The sequence below is a fragment of the Liolophura sinensis genome, chromosome 1 (genome assembly GCF_032854445.1).
Source record: "Liolophura sinensis isolate JHLJ2023 chromosome 1, CUHK_Ljap_v2, whole genome shotgun sequence".
NCBI lineage: Eukaryota > Metazoa > Mollusca > Polyplacophora > Chitonida > Chitonidae > Liolophura > Liolophura sinensis.
In genome coordinates, this window is record NC_088295.1 from 91489615 (window position 1) to 91510531 (window position 20917).

The window sequence follows — 20917 nt, forward strand, 5'->3', positions numbered from 1 at the left end:
CTCGTCTAAGACTTAAAATGAACAAGACGACATACATGTAGGCTTACACAGATGTTCCAAAAAATGCACCAACTCCTCTCTACCTGGCTCCACATGATATTCCAGTCACAATAATAAGACCATAACAAGAATGAAACAAAAATACTGATAAAGTTCAACAACGGTTAATATACAATGTACAAATAAGTGTCTATGAACTGATGTGGATAAGGCATTCAATTGGATTTGTAGGGTTTCCTTTACTAATGATCTGACAGTCATCGCGTAAAACAAAACCACTGTTGACTCAAAGTTGCCAATCAAGTGCATACATCCTAAAGACGTTTTTGTGGATGTGATCTCAACTTTCCCATCGACCTGGAAAAGACGTTTGTTTGAGCTGTAAAATATCAAAGTTCCCCATAACCTTCTTTGAGGAGACTCTGGAGATCGCTTTAACAGAGCGCGTGTTAAATTGTTGTTTGTTTATTCATGTATACTATGTGTTTACGGTGCATTCTGTTATCAGAATCATTAACCTCAGTAAGTATGACCATTCCTTACGCCACTAACAGTGAGGATCTCCAATCCAGGAAATATCCGTGTCCCCGACCAGCCTGAATGAGGGAAGCACTCTGACGATCACCTGTAGAGAACAGTCACTTTCAAAAGGAGCTATCCTGTATAGGCTAGGTCTGCAGAAAGCCAATGATGCTGGGGGACATGACAACCTCCTTGTATATAATGTAAACCTTGGTCCAGGAGATCCATACCTGCCTACATGGGGAACTACTATCGGTGATATTCAGCAGCGGGCTAATGTTACCACGTCATTTGATGCTGGTGGAACATCCTTGTTTTTTTAGCTGAGGATACATTCAGTCAGGTGTAGCGATCCGGCCTCGTTCAGGTGTACCATGACATCAAATGCCAGTGGGACGACTCAGTTTTCAAATGTCCAGAATGTGTCTATACATGGTGAGTATATGCAGACAATGTGAACAGTTAATGTTTCAGATGGGGAATGAAAACTACTTCAGCAATAATTAAGAGTCAGGGTATGTCGCGTTCTTCACATTTTGTAAGCTGAAATTTCATCTTAATTTAAATACGTCAGTAAATCATACATGTTATGTTATACGACTAATTGGAACTGCATTTCTATATGCTACAGAATGAAAATTGAACTATAGCAAGCCAAACATTGCACGACACATAAACAATAAAGTGTTATTTTTTGATTAAATTAACATGTATTTTATTAAATGTAAAAAAATACATTCAAACTCTTCACAATTAAAAGAAACACGCTGAATAAGGATGAAATGCATTGTATTATTGAATGCAAACCGGACATTTTTATCATTTTTTATATAATTATACTTATAAGGAATATTTACTGATTTTTCATTTCGAAATATAAAAAATATAACTGCATGCAGTTATACAAGTCATCTTTACAGATTGTTTTTAGCGTCTGCTTTAGAACAATTCTGGTTCCTACTCTCTCCACGGCAGGCCATTTGAATTTATGGATTCTATGCTCTATGGAAAGAGCCCAGGTTTTCTGATACGAGTGAATTGTGACGTACAATCCGTGATACAAAATAACCTCTTCGTACGTGCAATCTCGTAAACAAGTACAAATTGCCATTGGTCGAATTGGAGTCTTTATTAATGTCCATGTAACTTACACGGAACCAGTGTGTCGACTGACAAGGGTCACATTTCCAGTGAAATGAAAACTACTTCAGCAATATTTGACGTCACGAATGTCCAAACGTGAAACATCATTAGACTCCATACTTAACACATGTTTAATGCTTAACTATCAAGTAATTTTATACAGTTTGTCCAGAATTCACTTTTGTTCAGTCACAGAAAGTTTGCAACAACATGTTCCAGCTTACGATGATACGGTCGTTTTCATATATCTGGATTATGTTAATTGGCCATTTGTGTCAGATTTGTGATGCTTTTCAGCTACATTACTGCAGCTGACAGTGATGCCACTTCTGCTATAAGACAGGCGGTACTTGGGTTGAGAATATAGTTAAACCCAATCATACCTCGGATAGGAAAGAATGAGTAAGTTTTTAAAAAGTTCTTGACAATCAAAATGCAGGATTTCCGTTTTTATTTTGACAGGGCTTTGCAGCGATTTTCTCTTTTTTGTTCTATGTTGTAACCCGTCCTAAACCTGCCGGTCTGCGCTAAATTGGGTATTTTTATCGCTCTTCTTGGTTGGATAAAGGTGATTTGGGACGCGTGGCCCTCAATCGTCAATTATTCCAGATAAGACATGAATGAAAACGCAGAAGAAATACCAACGGCTAATTTGGCATAAACTTAGAAGTCCGGACTGAATAAGTCATTAGCGCGCTTAGTTACTTGGGTGAACTATGTAGGTCTACAATTTTACTACAAAAAAGGGTACATCCTTTCTGGCCATCAGTGTGCCTGTGTATCAGATGTAGCGTGAATTTATTTCCAAAGATGTACTATTGTCAGCTCAAAGTATGACCAATTATAGATATTTGCCGTCACAAACAGTCAGCTTCGTAGGAGTAATGATTGCCCTTCTAGCTTGGACTAGCGCTCACAGTACGTAGGGAGAGGTCAGCTTGCCAAAGGTAAGCTATAGCTAAGATTTGTCACCGGTAAAACTGATGTATTGTGACACTGAATATAACAAGTTTTAAACACATTTTGAGAACTGTCACTCGTAGATACAGTCACTCGCCAATATACGTGTATTTCCTATTTTTCCCAATATTCAGTAATATCCTATCATATGACATGATAGACCAATATAACAGCCTTCCACACTTCTTGATTGATCTAAATAAAATTTGTAAACCTTGTACAGCCAGTTGTCTTGTACTTGCATAAAAATTTTCAATAAATCAGGTCAGCGGTTTGGACTTTTTTTGAACTTCTTTTTTTCACCATTTCACCATAACAGACTATCTATTATATAATTAGGTAGACTTTTGGATGCTCGAATTTAAGAGGTTATTATCGCTGATAGTTGCCATCCCTGTGAGATTGTACATCTGTGGCACAAGCTGCGGCTGTAAAATAGTCTCCTAGTACAGGTGTGACACAGGTAGTTATCGCTGTAATGTTGTCTCACTTTTCAGATGTGACACAGGTAGTTATCGCCGTAATGTTGCTCCCTATCTAGATGTGACACAGGTAGTTATCGCTGTAATGTTGTCTCACTTTTCAGATGTGACACAGGTAGTTATCGCTGTAATGTTGCTCCCTATCTAGATGTGACAGAGGTAGTTATCGCTGTAATGTTGTCTCCCTGAACAGATGTGACACAGGTAGTTATCGCTGTAATGTTGTCTCCCTATACAGATGTGACACAAGGAGTTATCGCTGTAATGTTGTCTCCTTGTTCAGATGTGACACAGGTTATTATCGCCGTAAGATTGTCTTATTGTACAGGTGTAGCACAGATAGTTGTCGCTGTAAGATTTTACTACGTCATGGTTACGTCACTACGAAACCATTGCGCATGTGAGCCGAGCATCATTGTGCCTCCAGCCTTCAGACCATGCGGTAGCAACGTGCCACCGCTCTGTCTTTCCCAACAGAGAAGTCCCTTCCCTTGTGGTTTTATTCTTGGTTTAGTACCCAGAGCAGATTTCGCAATACAGCAAGGCGATTGCTGGGAGCAATTTGTGAATTTCGTATACTGAGAAGGCTAACGGCGGCAGTGAAGACGGCGAGGAGTTACCACGTTTGAAAGCAAGGAACATGACGGATACTGGGATACTGTCACTGTACCTGAACATAACGACGACGAAAAAATGTTAGTTTCGGATGACTCGGATTATAACAAACCAGTCCTGACTCAGGTAAAACTGAACATTCATAGTGGTGTAAATACTCACGGGGAGTTGCAAAGACTATGGTAATATTTACGTGAAACTTTCTACGTCACTACCTACGTCATTTCTTTCATGTGTAATGATTTCCCAGCTCGCCCGTTGTGACCTGCTTCGCTGGGAGTCCCAAGCAGGAATGAACCACGCATTCACAGGGAACATCCTGTGATTTTTGATTGGCTGGTGCGCAGTCTTGCCACAGCCACAGAGCAGAACTGGGAGCACAGGCTCGTTCTCGCATCACTGGAGTGGTGGTTTCTAGAGCTTCGACGCTAGATGAACACGTGTACGATCATTGACGATATAATCGTGGAGTGGGGGGAGAGGATTGTTGGGCTTCGACGCCCGGGAGATACTACTGAGAACTGACGGCTTCGACGCCACGGACACGACTGTGAAGGCGAGACTGGTAGTCTCGGCTTGACGGCTAAACGCCGACTACTACAGGGGACGTAGGGGTACTAGAGCGGGCCGACGGTGACAGCTTCAACGCTGTACGTCCCTGGTGGACGAGATCGTGGACGCAACCGGACGAACCTCGACGCGACTTCGGCTTATTTACATGTATGTTCAGTTAATAAAGAAATTCTTTATTCAATTCTATCTTGGCATCGGCCCTCTGGCTCTCGCATAGGGCTGGCGGATTATATCTTGGTGACGAGTCTTGTGTAGATGGAGTTTGTTAAGGTCTTCTACGCTACAAATTGACGGACCATAGCTCGGCACGTTACACGGAAAGATTCGCTGGTGGCAGCGGTGGGATCCGAGGCCAATCATTGCAAGATGATGTCAAGGAGCGACCCGACAGGTCGGGATACTTCCTGGACGGAAATCTGGACACCAAGTCATGTGCCTTCAACGTCAGACCATGGTCCCGGTACACTTCATGAATTGAAGAGCCGATTATCTGCTTTAGAGCTGGAGATAAAGTGAGAGTTGACCACGGTGCAGAGGCCAACAAGTACTTGGGGTAGTCGGCAGCGGCAAAGCCCGATGAAGAGCACTTCCGCGGGCGGCAGACACGGGTGAGGGAAGTACCGTGGAGCCGATACGTTTGGTGTTTGACACCTCGACGCTGGGTGACGCAGATTACATGGGACCTACAAAAGAGGCCTGTAGCCGCGAGGTATTAAGGGACCGGCAGAGAGTCGAGAGTCCTGAGGGTAGGTTGGGTGTGCCGAAGACGTTAATGAGGCCCTCTACCAACGATGGGACGACTCCTTACCGGCACTACTTGGATCATTTCGAGCACTGTACGCCTCTTAATGGCTTGACGACCGCACAGAAGGGACAATTTCTGGCCGTTTCTTTACACGGGTAAGCACAACAGACTTTGTCTAGTCTACGTGCACCTCCTGGGGACGTAGACTATGAGGGCTTGAAGTGTGCGCTGGAGACGAGATTTGCCCCGCCGAATCAGACTGACTTGTATAAGGTGCAGTTCAGGTCCCGGGCTAGGAAACGTGGCGAAGAAGTACCGGAATTAGGACAAGCATTGCTTCGTCTGGTGCAAATGGGGTAACACGACGCTGGCGAAGATCTGCTTGACGCGTTAACAAAGGACCAGTTGCATGAGGCTGTAGGAGAAGAGTCCAGATACAAAATCGGGCAGACACGGCTGAGAACGTTAGAAGAAGCCGTCCACGCCGCGGTCGAAGTAGAAGCTTTTCAGACAGCATACCAGAAGAAACCGAGTGTTCGCGCTTTGATGAATATCCAGGACGAGGATATTGATACCGAGGAAACCGATGATGATTTGGGAGATGAATGGCGTAAACAGCTGATTGAGTTGGTAAAGAACATTATATCTCGACCTGCACGGAGACCTAGAGCTAGCCGTTTTAGGAATCGGTCAAATCGGCCTGGTTAAAGTGATCAGACAGGCAGGGCTGGTGGCCCTGGAAAGAGATGCTGGATGTGTAGTCATCAGTATCACTTCCGGGTTAATTGTTGAAGCTGAAGCATTCTAAATGTGTAATCGCCGCAAGACAAGTGAAATATCTTGGCCATGTAGTCTCTGAGGCAGGAATATCAACAGACCCTGACAAGACTGAGACCGTGAGAAACTGGGCACAGCCGACTAGCCAGACGGATGTCCGAAGTTTCTTGGGGCTCTGTATTTATTATAGGCGTTACGTGAAGGACTTTGCGGACATAGAAGCGCCACTGCACAAGCTAACAAAGAAAGGCCGCCCATTCGTGTGGAACGCGGTATACCAGCACGCCTTGAATACCTGAAGGAGTTGCTTACAGCCCCAGTCTTGGGAATAGCTGATCCTGCTTTAACTTTATCATGGACACCAACGCAAGCGGCAAAGGTATTGGTGCTGTGCTTTATCAGGTCCAGTTCGGAAGGGAACGGGTAGTAGCTTTGGCAAGCCTAGTCCTTACGAAGTCCGAGAGAGGGTAGTCGGTCACAAAGCGTGAGTTGTAGGCCGTGGTACATTTCGTCCCTTACTTTCGTCACTATCTTTACGAGAGAAAGTTTCTCCTGAGGGCGGACCATATGTCACTCCGTTGGCTCATGAACTTCAAAGAACCGGAGGGACAGCTAGCCAGATGGCTGGAAATCCTGAGTATTTTTGACTTCGATAGCGAGCACCGGCCGGGCAGAAATCACAGCAATGCAGATGCCCTCAGGCGACGACCACTTGACCAGTCTGAGGCTACCGACGGCGATGAAGGGACGGCCGCAGGACGAATTCGCTGCGGCTCAAGAAGCTGATCCGCAGATCAACCCAGTGTTGGAGTTGGTGATGTCCGGGAGACGGCCAGTTTGGGACGAAATATCTAACCATGAATTTGAAACCAAAGTACTGTGGGGAATGTTTCGGGTCCTTACAGTGCGGAATGACGTCCTGGTACGGCGATGGCAATACAGTCGGGGTCGCGTGACTCGACATTTACTGGTGTTACCGCGTACCCTTCGGAAGAAGATACTCAAAGAGTGTTATGACAAGCCCGCAGGTGGACATCTCGGGGTGTAGAAGACGCTCCTGAAGGTTAGACAGGTATATACCTGGCCTGGGTTACACAAGGACGTACGGCAGTTAAGAGGCTGAGACAGTGGCTGACGCAATGATTAAGGTCTACATTTCTGTAGTATCCGATCTCTTGTACTATACACAAACAGCACCTCTTAAGCAATGTACCAGTTAGTTGGCCAATAAACGAGTTGTTCTCAGCAAGGTCGGAGTTCAGCGTTGATCTATTAGCGGCCATAGCGTAGAGATATTACATGGTGTCAGAAGCGATATCAGTTTTAATTTAGTGTTAGTATAGCCAGTGAACTTTATATGAAAAATCCAGTCACAAGTTGACATGGATATTCCGCCACCTAAACCATTTAGAGTCGACATAAGCGACCGTACAGACGAGTCCTGGAAAACATGGAAGCAAACTTTTGAAGTGTATCTCATAGCGAAAGGACTTGAAGACGCCTCCGGGAGGGGTAAAGTGAACTTGTTACTCCATTTCCTTGGTCCTGAAGGAATAAAGCTGTACAACACATTTGAATTTTTCCCTGGAGTTGAAGCCAACGAAGAATTGGGTGAAGCCAAAGAAGCCGCCCCTGCTGAAGACATAGAAAAGTTAGAGACTGTCCTGCGGAAATTTGATCGTCACTATGGACATAAGAAATACAGAAATGTGAAGCGCCAAGCATTTCTGGACAAACCTCAGCAAGATGGTGAAAGCATGATGGATTTCATAGCTGACTTGAAAGAGCGTGCCAAACAATGTGAGTATGGTGAGGTAGAATGATCAATCTTATGTAATCGCATTAATCAAGGAGTGAAAAGTGAACATGTTAAAATGAGATTACTTGACCTTGAAGAATATGACTTGACATTAGAAAATTGCATCAGGATTTGTAGAAGGTCAGAACTTACACAAGAACATTTGAAAACAATGTCAAAGTCTGAAACCTCTGTACATCACAGTGACATTGGATCTCGTGGCAGAGGTCGTCACAGAAACACAAATGATGGCTCACGTGGTAGAGATTGTGTGAAATGTAACAAACAGCGAAGTATAATGATGCAGTCTCCAGAGACAATGACTATTCACATGATGATATGAATAATATGTTTGAGCAGTGTGGTGTTATTGACGTTTTCATGTAAATCTGATAATGTTGATGAAAACCAAGAAGATGATGAGTGGTGTGTAAACATGAATGTAAATGATAAAATACTCAGCCTTGAAGCCAAATGTAATGTGTTGTCTCTGAAATATAAGCGCCATGTCCGACATTCGTGTACCATTCGTAGTCGGTAAGGGGCGTTCCAAGTCGATAATCGCAAGATCCATTTCCAAAACAACGTTTAACACTAGCTTCCAGAGCCAAAGGTATGTAAGAAATTATACAAATAGGAAATAAAGCCGGAAACTTAAAATGAAGGCGTTTGATGGAGTATCTTTGACAAACTAGTTTTTGAACTAACAACTTGTGACGAGATTAAAGTCATCACAATTTACGCAAGATCTGACAAATGCTACAAGGTGAGATATGACAACGCCATGTACAGGACCCTTTGGTATACTGTTATCCAAATTAGGATAATTTACAATATCAAAATTGAAATTATCCCTTTTGTCGTAAAGGCGGCGTGAAAGGAGAACTTGTTTTGTTTGCACAGATATAGATCCAAATAAGATGTACCACAAGAACTATCTGTTGTCTCCTTTAAATCCAATGAAGGCGGATAGATTTCCTTCATCGTTTCAGCAATATGGGGATTATTTAACGCCAGTAGATCATCAATATACCGCTTGGTAAATGAAAAGGATCGAGCTTTAAAGATATTAATTTTAAGTAATTTCTGCATATAGTCGTATTCATATGAAAACAGGTATAGGTCTGCCAAAAGAGGCGCACAATTGGTACCCATTGGAATACCTATGCACTGTTGGTAAATGGTATCTCCGAAGTTCAAATAGATGTTATAAATGAGAAATTCAAGTAATTCTATAAATAATGTAACATCTCATGAGTGGCAACCTTTATAAATAGTAGAAATAAAGAAAGCCTTATTGCTTCTGGCGTTAATGTAACGGTGACCTGTTTTAGTAAATACCGAGACAATTAAGGACGATATTCTTTCAATAAGATCTTTGTGAGTAATTGTAGTATAGAGAGTAGAGAAATCCCATGTGGATACGTCTTTGTACGGTATATGCATATGAGCATCAAGTTCTTCTGTAAGACGTTTGGAGTTGTTAAGAATCCACATGCAGTTGACACCTGAATTTTTTGTTATGGCACAACAGTACTTATTCTAAAATGACTTTACTTCTTGTAACGCTCTCGTAAGTAGGGTTGACAAGAGTTTGGTGGTACTTCTTGAACCTGCAATAAATCGAGCCTTGTATGGGGATTTATGCATTTTAGGAATCCAGTAAAGTTGTGATATTTCTGTATGACGGGTAGATATATTTATGCGCCCTTCTTTAAGAAAGGTTTTGTGTTTATTAAATAGTTCCTCCAGAGTATATGTAGCATCAGATAACGTGGATGTTGTTGTAGATGGACATAGCTCTTGAACAAGAATTTGATAATAATAATTCTTGCAAATAAAGATGATATCATTAGGAGCCTTGTCTGCTACAGAGATGACAAATTTATTATGAAGGTCAGCGAGTGTTTCTTGCACAGTGGGATCCTTCAGAACCTGTTTAACTTTAGGTAGAGAATCAATGTCTATACGGTGTATAGCTAAACTACCCTTCTTTTTTACAATCTCAAGCCAATCGTTAAGTACCGAAGAATCCACTTTCTCCTGTTTGGACCATTTTTAACACATTCTACAGAAATGTAGAATTTCAAGTTATAAATGACAAACAGAGAGTAAACTTTATCGGTAGAAATGACAGTGTCTCATTTGAAATGATTGCTCCTGTAAATAATGTGAATTGTAATCCCAAATGTGAGGATATATTACATAAGTACAAGGATGTATTCGATGACACAATAGGGTGTATTCCAGGTACATATGACATCACATTAGATAAGTCAGTTAAGCTCGTTATTCACTCAGCTCGCCCAGTCCAAGCCGCAATCCGTTACCAGGTCAAAGCAAAATTAGACCATCTTGTCGCATGTGGAATTATTGCCAAAGCCACAGAGCCTACAGAGTGGGTCAGTCCCATGGTGTGTGTACATAAGCCCAATGGTCCTGTGAGAAATTGCATAAAGTCTGAATAAGGCTATACTCAGAGAACACCATCCAATGCGTTCTATCGATGATATTGTAACAAGGTTACATGGCAGTGAACATTTCACTACACTAGATGCGAATAAGGGGCTCCATGTGATAAAATTGACGGAAGAAAGTTCTATATATACCACAATTGCTACACCATTTGAAAGATATCTCCACCTACGACTACCAATGGGTATCAGCAGTGTTCCGGGGATATATCAAAAAGCTATGAAAAATATCTTCACGGACATGGACAGCATGGAAATAGTCATCAACGATATGTTAATTCATGGCCCATCGCTAGCAGGACATAATGACAGGCAGGAGAAAGCCTTAGAGCGAGCGCGATAGGTGACACTGAAACTCAACCGCAGTAAAGCTCAAATTGCGCAATCGGAAGTGAACTTTGTGCGACATACTCTAACCAAGGATGGACTACAACCGTCTGCGAACAGGGTAAAAGCTATTGTAAACATGAAAGAACCAGAAAATCACTGGGAACTTTAAACAACGCCTGGCATGATCGTGTATGTGTTTAAATTCCCCCCCCCCCCCCCTCAGTTAGCTTAATGCCCCTCTCAGAGAACTTAAACTGAAAAAAGAATAGTTCTGGGGATCAGTCGAGAGAGCTGCGTTTCAAAATATCATAGACGCACTCACATTTGTTCCTGTACTGAAGTAGTATAATGCCAGCAAGTCTGTCCTATTGAGTGTTGACGCATCGATGAAGGGCCTTGGTGCTGCCATCATCCAAGATAGTGGTGTTATTGCCTTTGTGTCGAGAGCCTTATCTCCAAGGGAACAAAGATAGGCTCAAATAGAGAAAGAAATGTTAGCAGTCGTATTTGGTTGTACCCGCTTTCATCAGTTGATATATGGAATCAAAAGTGTTACAGTAGAATCACACCACAAGTCACTGGAGAGTCTCGAACATCTACTGTGATCAGGCACATTAAATCTAACATTTCCCGTTACGGAATCATGGACGTTCTCGTAATTGACAACGGGCCGCAGTTTGGGAGCACGGAATTTCGAAAATTTGCAGAGAGCAAGATCACAAACAAGCCAACGGACTAGCAGAAAAATCCGCCCAAACCGTTAGGGCTTTGATCAAGAAAGTCAGAGAAGAGAGTGGTGACTTTCATTTGGCTCTCTTAGACTTACGCAACACCCCACGCGATGGCGTTATTGGGTCGCCCATGCAACGACTCATGGGTCGCAGAGCAAGAACTTTATTGCCAACCACCACAGCCTTACTCCAACCGAAATGGCAATCATGTAAGATTGTAAGCCAGCAGCTAGAGTCATACCGTGACCAACAGAAAGTTTACTATGACCGTGGAGCGAAACCGTTACCAGAAATCAAACCAGGAGATGCAGTACGTATGAAAACTCCACAGGGTTGGAAACGAGCTAAGTATATCCAGCAACACCACTTGTCACGATCACACATCGTTGTATCCAGTGATCAAGCCAAGTTCTGGAGACGTAATCGAAATGTACTGTTACGCAGAAATGAACCGCCACATCAAATAGTTCGTAAATCCCCTCAGCCATACTCTCCAGCCACAAACTTTCAATCTTCTCGTCCTCCCCGAAACTGCTTTCTCAACAGCCAGCATGAATATTTCAACCGCCAGGAGTAGCCAGTGGAACAAGGTTTGGTCGTGAAACCAGTCTGGATGAAGGATTATGACTGAGCAAGTTGTTTGAATTCGTGTGTAATCAACCAGTATCAGTTAGGCATGAACGCCTTAAATTGGGTAGATATGCTTTCCGAACAATACCCGCGCATGCATATTTGTTACTGATTTTATATTTGAGTTCATGAGTTACTATACATTATGTCAACAAAATCAGAAGAATAAAAGAAAGAACAAAAGAAGTCATAAATAATGTTTAAATATTTTATTGGTATAACATGCCTAACAATTTCTCTGTCTCCTTTGGTTACTAGTCGTGTGATGTATGTTGGATAATATCATACAAGACATTATCTTTGGTTTGATTGAGACCGCACTCACAGAGTGCACGGGAATACACCTGTAACGTCTGGCAAGCGTAAGGCCAGCTGGGCACACCAAGACCAGCGGCACGACTGGCTTCTCAGATAGCCTACGACCCTCTTCAACAGGCCCAGCTCCCGACGCGTAAGGAGGAAACGCCTGAGACAAGCGCTGATCCTGTGTCACATCCGGAGAGGGGGGATGACAAAAATGCGCCAAGGAAGGAAGGTGCCCACGATGCACGGGCTGGTACATTGTCAGAACATGTACTGACGGAGACCCATATCGCACCTATCTTAAACCTCGACGATTCGTCTGGTAGCGACGATGACTCTACGAAGGCCTCAGACGCAGAAGACGTGGCCGAGACACAGATACCTGCAGTGACCGACCCTGCAAAAGAAGATTACATTCAACTGCAAGAAGATGTGCAAATCATACGAGTATGACGCATACGGCAGGAAGGTTGCCAAGACTGTTGAAAGCCAATCTTGGTATGTATGGCGTGATTTAAACTGAGGATTGTGTTTTTGTTCAGTCTTGTTTAATCTTTCTGCGTATCGAAGGCGGGGAGGCTAGGAACGTGGATGAGCGGCGAGGGCGCCTCGAGAGAAGGCGTGGGTAGTGTAATGATTCCCCAGCTTGTTGAGCTTCGACGCCCGAGAGATACTACTGAGAACTGACGCTTGTGTCCGGGGTACGGCTTCAACACTGTACGTCCCTGGTGGACGAGGCCGTGGAGGCGACCGGACGAACCTTGACGTGGAAGACCTGACTGGACGCGACTTCGGCTTATTTACATGTATGTTCAGTTAATAAAGAAAATCTTTACATGTTCATTTTTTCAGTGTTGTTGTTGTTATCGTGGCATCGGCCCTCTGGCTCTCGCATAGGGCTGGCGGGTTATATCTTGGTGACGAGCCTTGTGTAGACGGAACTTCTTTAGGTCTTCTACGCTACCAATAGACGGACCATATCTCGGCGCGTCACATATGCTTCCCTGAATAAACCTTGCCAGATATGGAGGAGACCTTTTTCAGATGTAGTCAACGTGATAAACGCATGTGACACACGCACATGCCAGTTCAACTCTTACCAAGTTCATCTGTCTTCCATCGACAGGCTGTCAGATAGAAGTTCGAATCCAGAGAATTTCACAACAAACCGCGGTAGTCCTTTCAAACATGTATGATTAGCGAATAATACAACGCAGAAATCTCATATATAACAATGATAACTGACAGAAACTAGAATCATGCACATCTTATTTACGCTGTTTTTCTTTGTATGTAAATCGGACATCTCCCCATTCAATTTTAACCGAGAAAAATCAGTAAAAGCACTTGACCGTGGGAAAAAATGACGTCAGAATGCGCATGGCGATCAACACGTAAGTATTACCCTAGTCTTTACAACTCCCTACAGCGTGGCAGAATCTAACTGCTAATCAGTCTCGGGGTCAGCTATCGTCTGGTCGGCCGGGAGGGAGAAAGCGTAAGATCGCATCCCTGTCTACAGCTGACCTGTTTCCGGCTAAACGCCAGTTTGCCGACCATTGTATTGACAAAGGCAGTGACTCAAGAGTGTTTGCTAAAAACGTTGCAGCAGATGACGGAGAGAATTAAGGTGACATTATTGCCGATATTGAATTGGAGTATAATAATGATGAAAATATGGACATGATAGTATCCAGCAAATTAACGAATTTGATCAACAAACGCTTTGAAACACGTCTCAATGACGGTAAATTAATAAGAGCTACTCGAAACACATAATTGGCCCGAGAAATGTGAAAGAATGGTGGTGCCGCGGGTCAGCCCAGAAATATGGGACAAGCTGAAAAATTTTCAGTGCAAACTGGCCACAGTCTCGCTGATACTCAGCGGCCGATTGTGTCTGCAACATCGGCCATCAGTAAATGTGTTGACCTGGAAATGGACAATGGGTCAGCTAAGTCGCCTGAGATAGACTCAGATAAGTATGTGCGTATGTTTACCGATGCTATTGGTCTGTTTGGTCATGTAACACACGACTTCAAACGTCGGGAGCATATAAAGCCAGCTCTCAACACAGAGTATGCTTTTATTTGTTCTCCGCATATGCCGATAACTGAGAATTTATTTGGCGACGAACTTGAGAGGCAGTTAAAAAAATGTTGAAGAAACTAATAAAATTGGTTACACTGTGGCATCAGCAAACCCTCAGTGGAGGTACAGGAATGACCGAGGTCGACGTGGAAATTTTAAGACCGCAACCGGAGAGAAGGCAAGCCGTATTGGAAACCACAATAACAGCTGTCAGTGTCCACAAGGCAAAAGTTTGACCGGAAAGAGGGAGACTCAAAGTAGACAGAACTGTTATACAAGGCCAGACTACACCTGAACCTCAGGTAAGTGATGCAACCGATCTGTAATTTAAAACAGAGTCTAACAAATAAAGTTAAAAACTTTGGTGCTGGTAAATTAAAACACAATTTGCACATAAATGGGAACAGAAGACAACGGACACTGAAATTTTAGATACAGTCTGGGGTTACACTACAGATTTTACATCTCCCCCTTACCAGAGTCCGGGTTACACCATAGAGTTTACATATCTCCTTACCAGAGTCTGAGGTTACACCATAGAGTTTACATCTCCCCCTTACCAGAGTCCGGGGTTACACCACAGATTTTACATCTCACTCTCACCAGAGTCCGGGCTTACACCACAGATTTTACATCTCACTCTCACCAGAGTCCGGGTTACACCACAGATTTTACATCTCCCCCTTACCAGAGCCCGGGGTTACACTACAGATTTTACATATCCCCCTTACCAGAGTCCAGGGTTACACCACAGATTTTACATCTTTTCCTTGCCAGAGTCCGGGATTACACCACAGATTTTACATCTCTCCCTTACCAGAGTCCGGGATTACACCACAGATTTTACATCTCCCCCACCAGAGTCTGGGGTTACACCACAGATTTAACATATCCCCCTTACCAGAGTCCGGGGTTACACCACAGAGTTTGCATCTCCCCCTTACCAGAGTCCGGGGTTACACCACCGATTTTACGTCTCCCCTTACCAGAGTCCTCGGTTACACAACAGATTTTACATCTCCCCTTACCAGAGTCCGGGGTTACACCATAGAGTTTACATCCCCCTTACCAGAGTAAAATATCGAGTGAAATCAAATAATCTCCTTCAGAGAGGAATTTTATGATTGAAATTCAAAGCCTTACTCAGAAAGGTGTCATTGGGTCTAATCATGAACAAGGCGAGTTCATCTCTCCAGTGTTTCTCCGACCTAAGAAAGATGGGCCTATCAGAATGATTCTAAACCTGAAAGGGCTAAACAAGTATGTTGAATACCATCATTTTAAGATGGAAAGTTTAAACTCGGCCATTAAACTGATGAGGCTGTTTTGTTTCATGGCCTCTGTTGACGTCAAAGACGCATATTACTCTGTACCTGACGTAAAAAAATAAAAAAGTAAAAAATACTTGACGTTTGATTGGCGCGGAAAGTTATACAAATATACCTGTTTTTCGAATGGTTTAGCGTGTTGTTCTGGGAAATACACTAAACTGGTTAACCCTTATTTGCTGCTCTTAGAAAGAGATGCTATCTGTCAACAAGTTATATGGATGACTCATACCTTCAACGGGGTGATCTTGATGATTGCTTTGATAACGTACGTGGTACAATGGAATATGTAAGATTCTGATGGATTCATTGTCCACCCTGTCAAGTCCTCATTTGTTCCATCAGAGAAGCAAGTTTACCTCGGATTTGTTCTAGATTCCGTACAGAGTTTATCTCACAGCAGAGAAAGCATGTAAAATAAAGTGGTTCATGAAGGTGTTGATGAGCTGTAATCCAAGTATCAGGGCAGTTGCAAGGATACTGGGACTTACGACATCCAGTTTCCGGGTTTTTGTAAGGGCCATTATAGGACCTCCAGATAGAAATTGAGAAGTGAAGCTCTTTATAAGCAAATCATGGTGGTTTTGACAAGCCCATGGTTTTGTCTGAAAAAGCTGTTAATGGTGCTATTAATGCTGTTAAAATTGGTGAATAGATAATATAAAATCCTCATCTAATGTCGTTAACCATGGCCTTCCTGATATTACAATAAATGCAGTTGCTTCCCATTCTGACTGGGGAGTAGGGGAAGTGGGGGGTGGGGGGTGGCGTAGTACTTGGCCAGGATAGAACTGGTGTTAATTATTTGGAACTGTTGACAAGGATCCCATTATGCCTTTCCATATGACATATGACTGACCTGCACGTAAAGCTGCTCCTAGACAATACCATGACAGTCGCTTGTCTTAATCACCTAGGAAGCACTCACTCTGATAACTGTAATAACATAAGGATTATTATGGAATGGTGTAAACAGCGTAATGTGCGGTTAATAGCTGCTCATGTTTCTTGTGGTTTAAATGAACAAGCTGACTGTGAGCCTGGTAATAATCGCAGGCAGACAGAATGGATGTTAAATACATCAATGTATGACCGGGCAATGACCGAGTTTGGACTGTCTTCAGATATTGACCTATTTGTGTCACGAATTAACTGCCAATTAAAGCCATTTGTAGAATATCGAACTGATCCAGATGCGGTTGCAGTTAATGCTTTCTCTATGAGCTGGAAATCTTACGATTTTTATTCTTTTCCCCCTTTCAGTATATTATCACAAGTGCAAGAACAGTTGTGGTCCCAAATTAGCCAACACCGAGCTGGTATTCTCAGTTAATGAGAATGCTCATTCAGTATCCAGTTGCAGTACGGAAGGGAGAATCTACACTTCTGTTAGCAAGCCAGCCACGCAAGATCCACCCACTTCACAAAAATCTGACTCTGTTGGTTTGTCTCTCAGGAAATCTCTCGCTCATCACAAACTTTCGGTAGCAGCTGCCCGTTTTGTCCTCCAGTCATGTCGTGCATCAGCAAATGGGCTGCATACGGTAGTGTCAAGGACATTAGTCCCCTTTATCCCTCTTTGGACAGTGCTGTTAATTTTCTTGGAGGCCTTTCCAATTCTAGGGCTTATCACTTCGCCGTGAATACCTCTCATTCAGTGTTGTTTGCAGTTATTACAATACCAGGCAACCAGACATTTGGATCACACCCAATTATCTCCAGAGTTGCAAATGGAGTGTTCAGCGAGAAACCCTCTCTGCTTCGTTGTTGCCACATATGGGATGTTAACTCGGTGTTAGACTACTTACGCACATTACCTTAGGTCAGTGTGATCTCTTTGAAAAACTTGACGTTGTAGTTAATCATGTTGCTAGCACTGTTAACTGTTCAGCGTTACCAAACTCTGCAGGCACTGGATATTCGTTACATGTGTCTTTCAGATAATAAGTGTGTGTCTCAGTTCATGGATTTGCTCACAGTCAAACCCAGACCGTCTCTTACCGCCAATGGTGATTGAACAGTACAAGGCTGATGATAGATTGTATGTCATTCGCTCCTTCTGAAAGACTGTATGACCAGAACCAAATCTTTAAAAGCTAGTATCTCAAAATTGCTTATTAGCTATAAAACACCCTATCACCCCGTGTGTAGACGGCGAAGTAGATGGCTGAAGAGTGTCGTGGAATTGACACTGTTAAGTTTACAGCTCACAGCAGCAGGAGTGCAAGTGCCTTAGCAGCTAAGGCGAGAGCAATACCTACTGATTTACTAATGAAGAATGTTGGTTGGACAAAAGAAGCTACGCTGTCTAAGTTTTATCATAAAGCAGATCTACCGCTCTCTTTGGGGATCTTTGTTCTGTGATAGACGAAACATTAAGCGATGTTTTGTTCATGTTGTTAAATTACTGTTGTAGGATTGGATGTTTGGTTCTAATAAAGTATTATGGGCCTACATGTTCATGACTCATTTTCACGGAAGCTGTCTAGTGTATTTACTCTATCATCTACTGCATATGTCACTTTAAAATCTCACATGCTTTCGTAGTGGCGTAACCATGACGTAGTAGAATTGGAAATTAAACGAATACTTACCTGTAAGTTGAAGTTTAAGTGCAATTCAATACAGTCAAGAATATTGCCCTGACCAGAACACATCTTTACCACCCGTAAATGTTATGTCTGGCTCATTATCTTTATTTACCCAAATCATATAAAGCATTCACCATGTATTATGCTATACGTTTTCAAGTTGTAACAGCATATACATGTATATCTATACCTTTTTTGTCCAGATCTGTGAAAAATGGCCATAAAGAAATCATGTGACACTTTCAAGATGTAATTTTGCACGTTGAAGAAAGTGAAAGCAGCTGCATCACAATTAAATATAATGGTGAATTTTTTAAAACACTAAAGATTTCAAGAGGGTATTCCCTAGAGGACCCATTCCGTAACATAGTCAAATACAGCTTTTTAATGAGGGAGTCCCATTTCCTGGGATAAAATCAAGACATTGTTGAAAATATAGGCTATATTGGGCTTAATATGACAATAACAAGAACATTGATTGAGGAATACACAGTGGCTTAATTTGAACCCCCACTATGGATCTGCATGTGACCTTGTTTACCTACAGGGTTAGACAGGGTTTAAACTTAATATATATGGGTTAATAGGTTTTGATCATGTGCCATTGTCTCTTTCTACACGTGTGACACACAGGTAGTTGTCACTGTAACATTGTGTTACAGTCCTTTGTACAGGAGTGACACAGGTTGCTATGACTGTAATGTTGTCTCTTTGTGCAGGTGTGACACAGAGTATACAGGTTACAGGTGCTCAGGACTGCAGTATATTCATCGATCCTGACTGTGCAATGTGTCAGAACTTTGATGATAAGTTTGGAGTTCAACCCAAATACGCCAAGATGGGACAACCCTTAGAGCTGACCTGTGCTGGACAGCTTGCAACGCCACAGTCCCAGAACAGAGCTATCTGGTACAAGCAGAATGTGAATGACCAACAGAAAGTGATAATTACTGTGAACAAAACAGACTTGGTGTATGATCCTCCGGCTCCAAATGCCTGTACGGTTCTCGGATGCTCCACTCTGACGTATTACCCTCAGAACACAGACCGTGAGCTGAGAATCACCTGTGAAATCAGTTCTGGGAGCTCAGTTGATACAGTCAGTGATGAAATGTCCATCTGTGTTGAAGGTAAAATCTACAGATATTCTACAGATAAGCATACAAAGTTGTAAGCATGTGAGATCTGATCACAAACATGGTTTGCTTTTCATGGTAAGCTAGATGTTTATTAAACACGTCTCTGATATTCCTTTGGGGAGAGTGCCGAGGTCCAAGGGTTGGACAGCCTTGTTTTTCGATCTCTAGTCCATTCCGGGAAGGGGTTCAAACCCGGCCTTGGACAGTTCCTGGATGACTATTTGCCTTCCCACCAATATGCCGTGCATATCTGTTCAGCACATTAGCAAAAGTTTGACAATAACTCGCCAAAGTTTGATGGTTTACCCCGAGCACTTCCGTTTCCTTTACCCATGAGACGAATTATTAAATCCTGTATTTCCATAGCTAGGGGACCCTTGCGGCGTAGAGGTTAACTTGCTAGCGCAGAACAATAGCCCATGGACCTCTGGCCAATGCGATCGCTATGTCCTCTCCGGTCGAACGTTGGAGGGTCGGTCAACCGCCTGCAAATGGTCATGTATTTCCCGTGGGTCTGCCCTGTTTCCTTCTGGCCGCCGTCGTATATGTGAAATAGTAGTACAGCGTAAAAAAAACAACATTGAACTGAACAAAAACATTTCTATACCCACATTTCATATAGTGTAGGCCATTTGCTTGTGACTGTTTACTTGGTTCATCTAAAAAGACGATGCTAAATGGGTAATTAAATGAGAAATTATCATCAAAGTGGTCAGCATGAAAACCTGTATACAGGAAGTAGTCAGCCGCCGTGCATTACTGTACAGATATGTACATTGTATATATGAAGTAGTCATCCGCCGTGCATTACTGTATGGATTCGTACATTATATCAAGGAAGTAGTCAGCGGCCGTGCATTACCATACGAACACGTACATTGTATACAGGAAATAGTCAGTGGCCGTGCATTACCATACGAACGTGTATATTGTATACATGAAGTATTCAGCGGTCGTGCATTACCGTATGGATTCGTACATTGTATATATATGAAGTAGTCAGCGGCCGTGCATTACCATAGGAACATGTACATTGTATATATAAAGTAGTCAGCGGCCGTGCATTACCATGCACACATGTACATTGTATAAAGGAAGTAGTCAATGGCCGTGCATTACCATACAGGTATGTACATTGTATATATGAAGTAGTCAGCGGCCGCGCATTACCGTATGGATTCGAACATTATATAAAGGAAGTAGTCAACGGCCGTGCATTACCATACGGACATGTCCATTGTATATATGAAGTAGTCAGCGGCCGTGCATTGCCATACGAACGTGTATATTGTATAAAGGAAGCAGTCAGCGAAACGCAACTTATTGACAAAGACTCTCCTGATCTGCTTCCCGCCCACCCCCCACCCCCACCCCCTTCAAAAAAAATAAAAAGGAAACAAAACCAATGTTCGTGGAACACATATCTTAATAATATCTTAATCGAACATATAATACGACCTTAATAGCTGTACAAGTAGGCCTACTGACGACAGCTTCACATTACCAAAGCCTCAAACATTCCATGTCTGTGGCTGGTATGAACAAAGCAAAAGCAAGAATGATTGCCGGACCCAAATGGACATAAATACGATATAAACATCTTTACTTTCAATACCCAGGCTACCTGGAACAGCCAAATTGACAACCTCTTTCATACAGCCAATAAAACTTTACAAGCGAAGACG

General features: G+C 42.7%; 1 protein-coding gene across 1 annotated transcript; it reads left to right on the top strand.

Annotated features, from left to right (window-relative positions):
- The first annotated feature begins 849 nt into the window (after positions 1-849).
- Positions 850-19267, top strand: LOC135465633 (uncharacterized). The gene is made up of 2 exons (XM_064742917.1): positions 850-957; positions 18813-19267. The coding sequence occupies exons 1-2, from the start codon at positions 897-899 to the stop codon at positions 19265-19267; spliced, it is 516 nt and encodes a 171-aa protein (XP_064598987.1). The 5' UTR covers positions 850-896.
- Positions 19268-20917: the final 1650 nt, after the last annotated feature.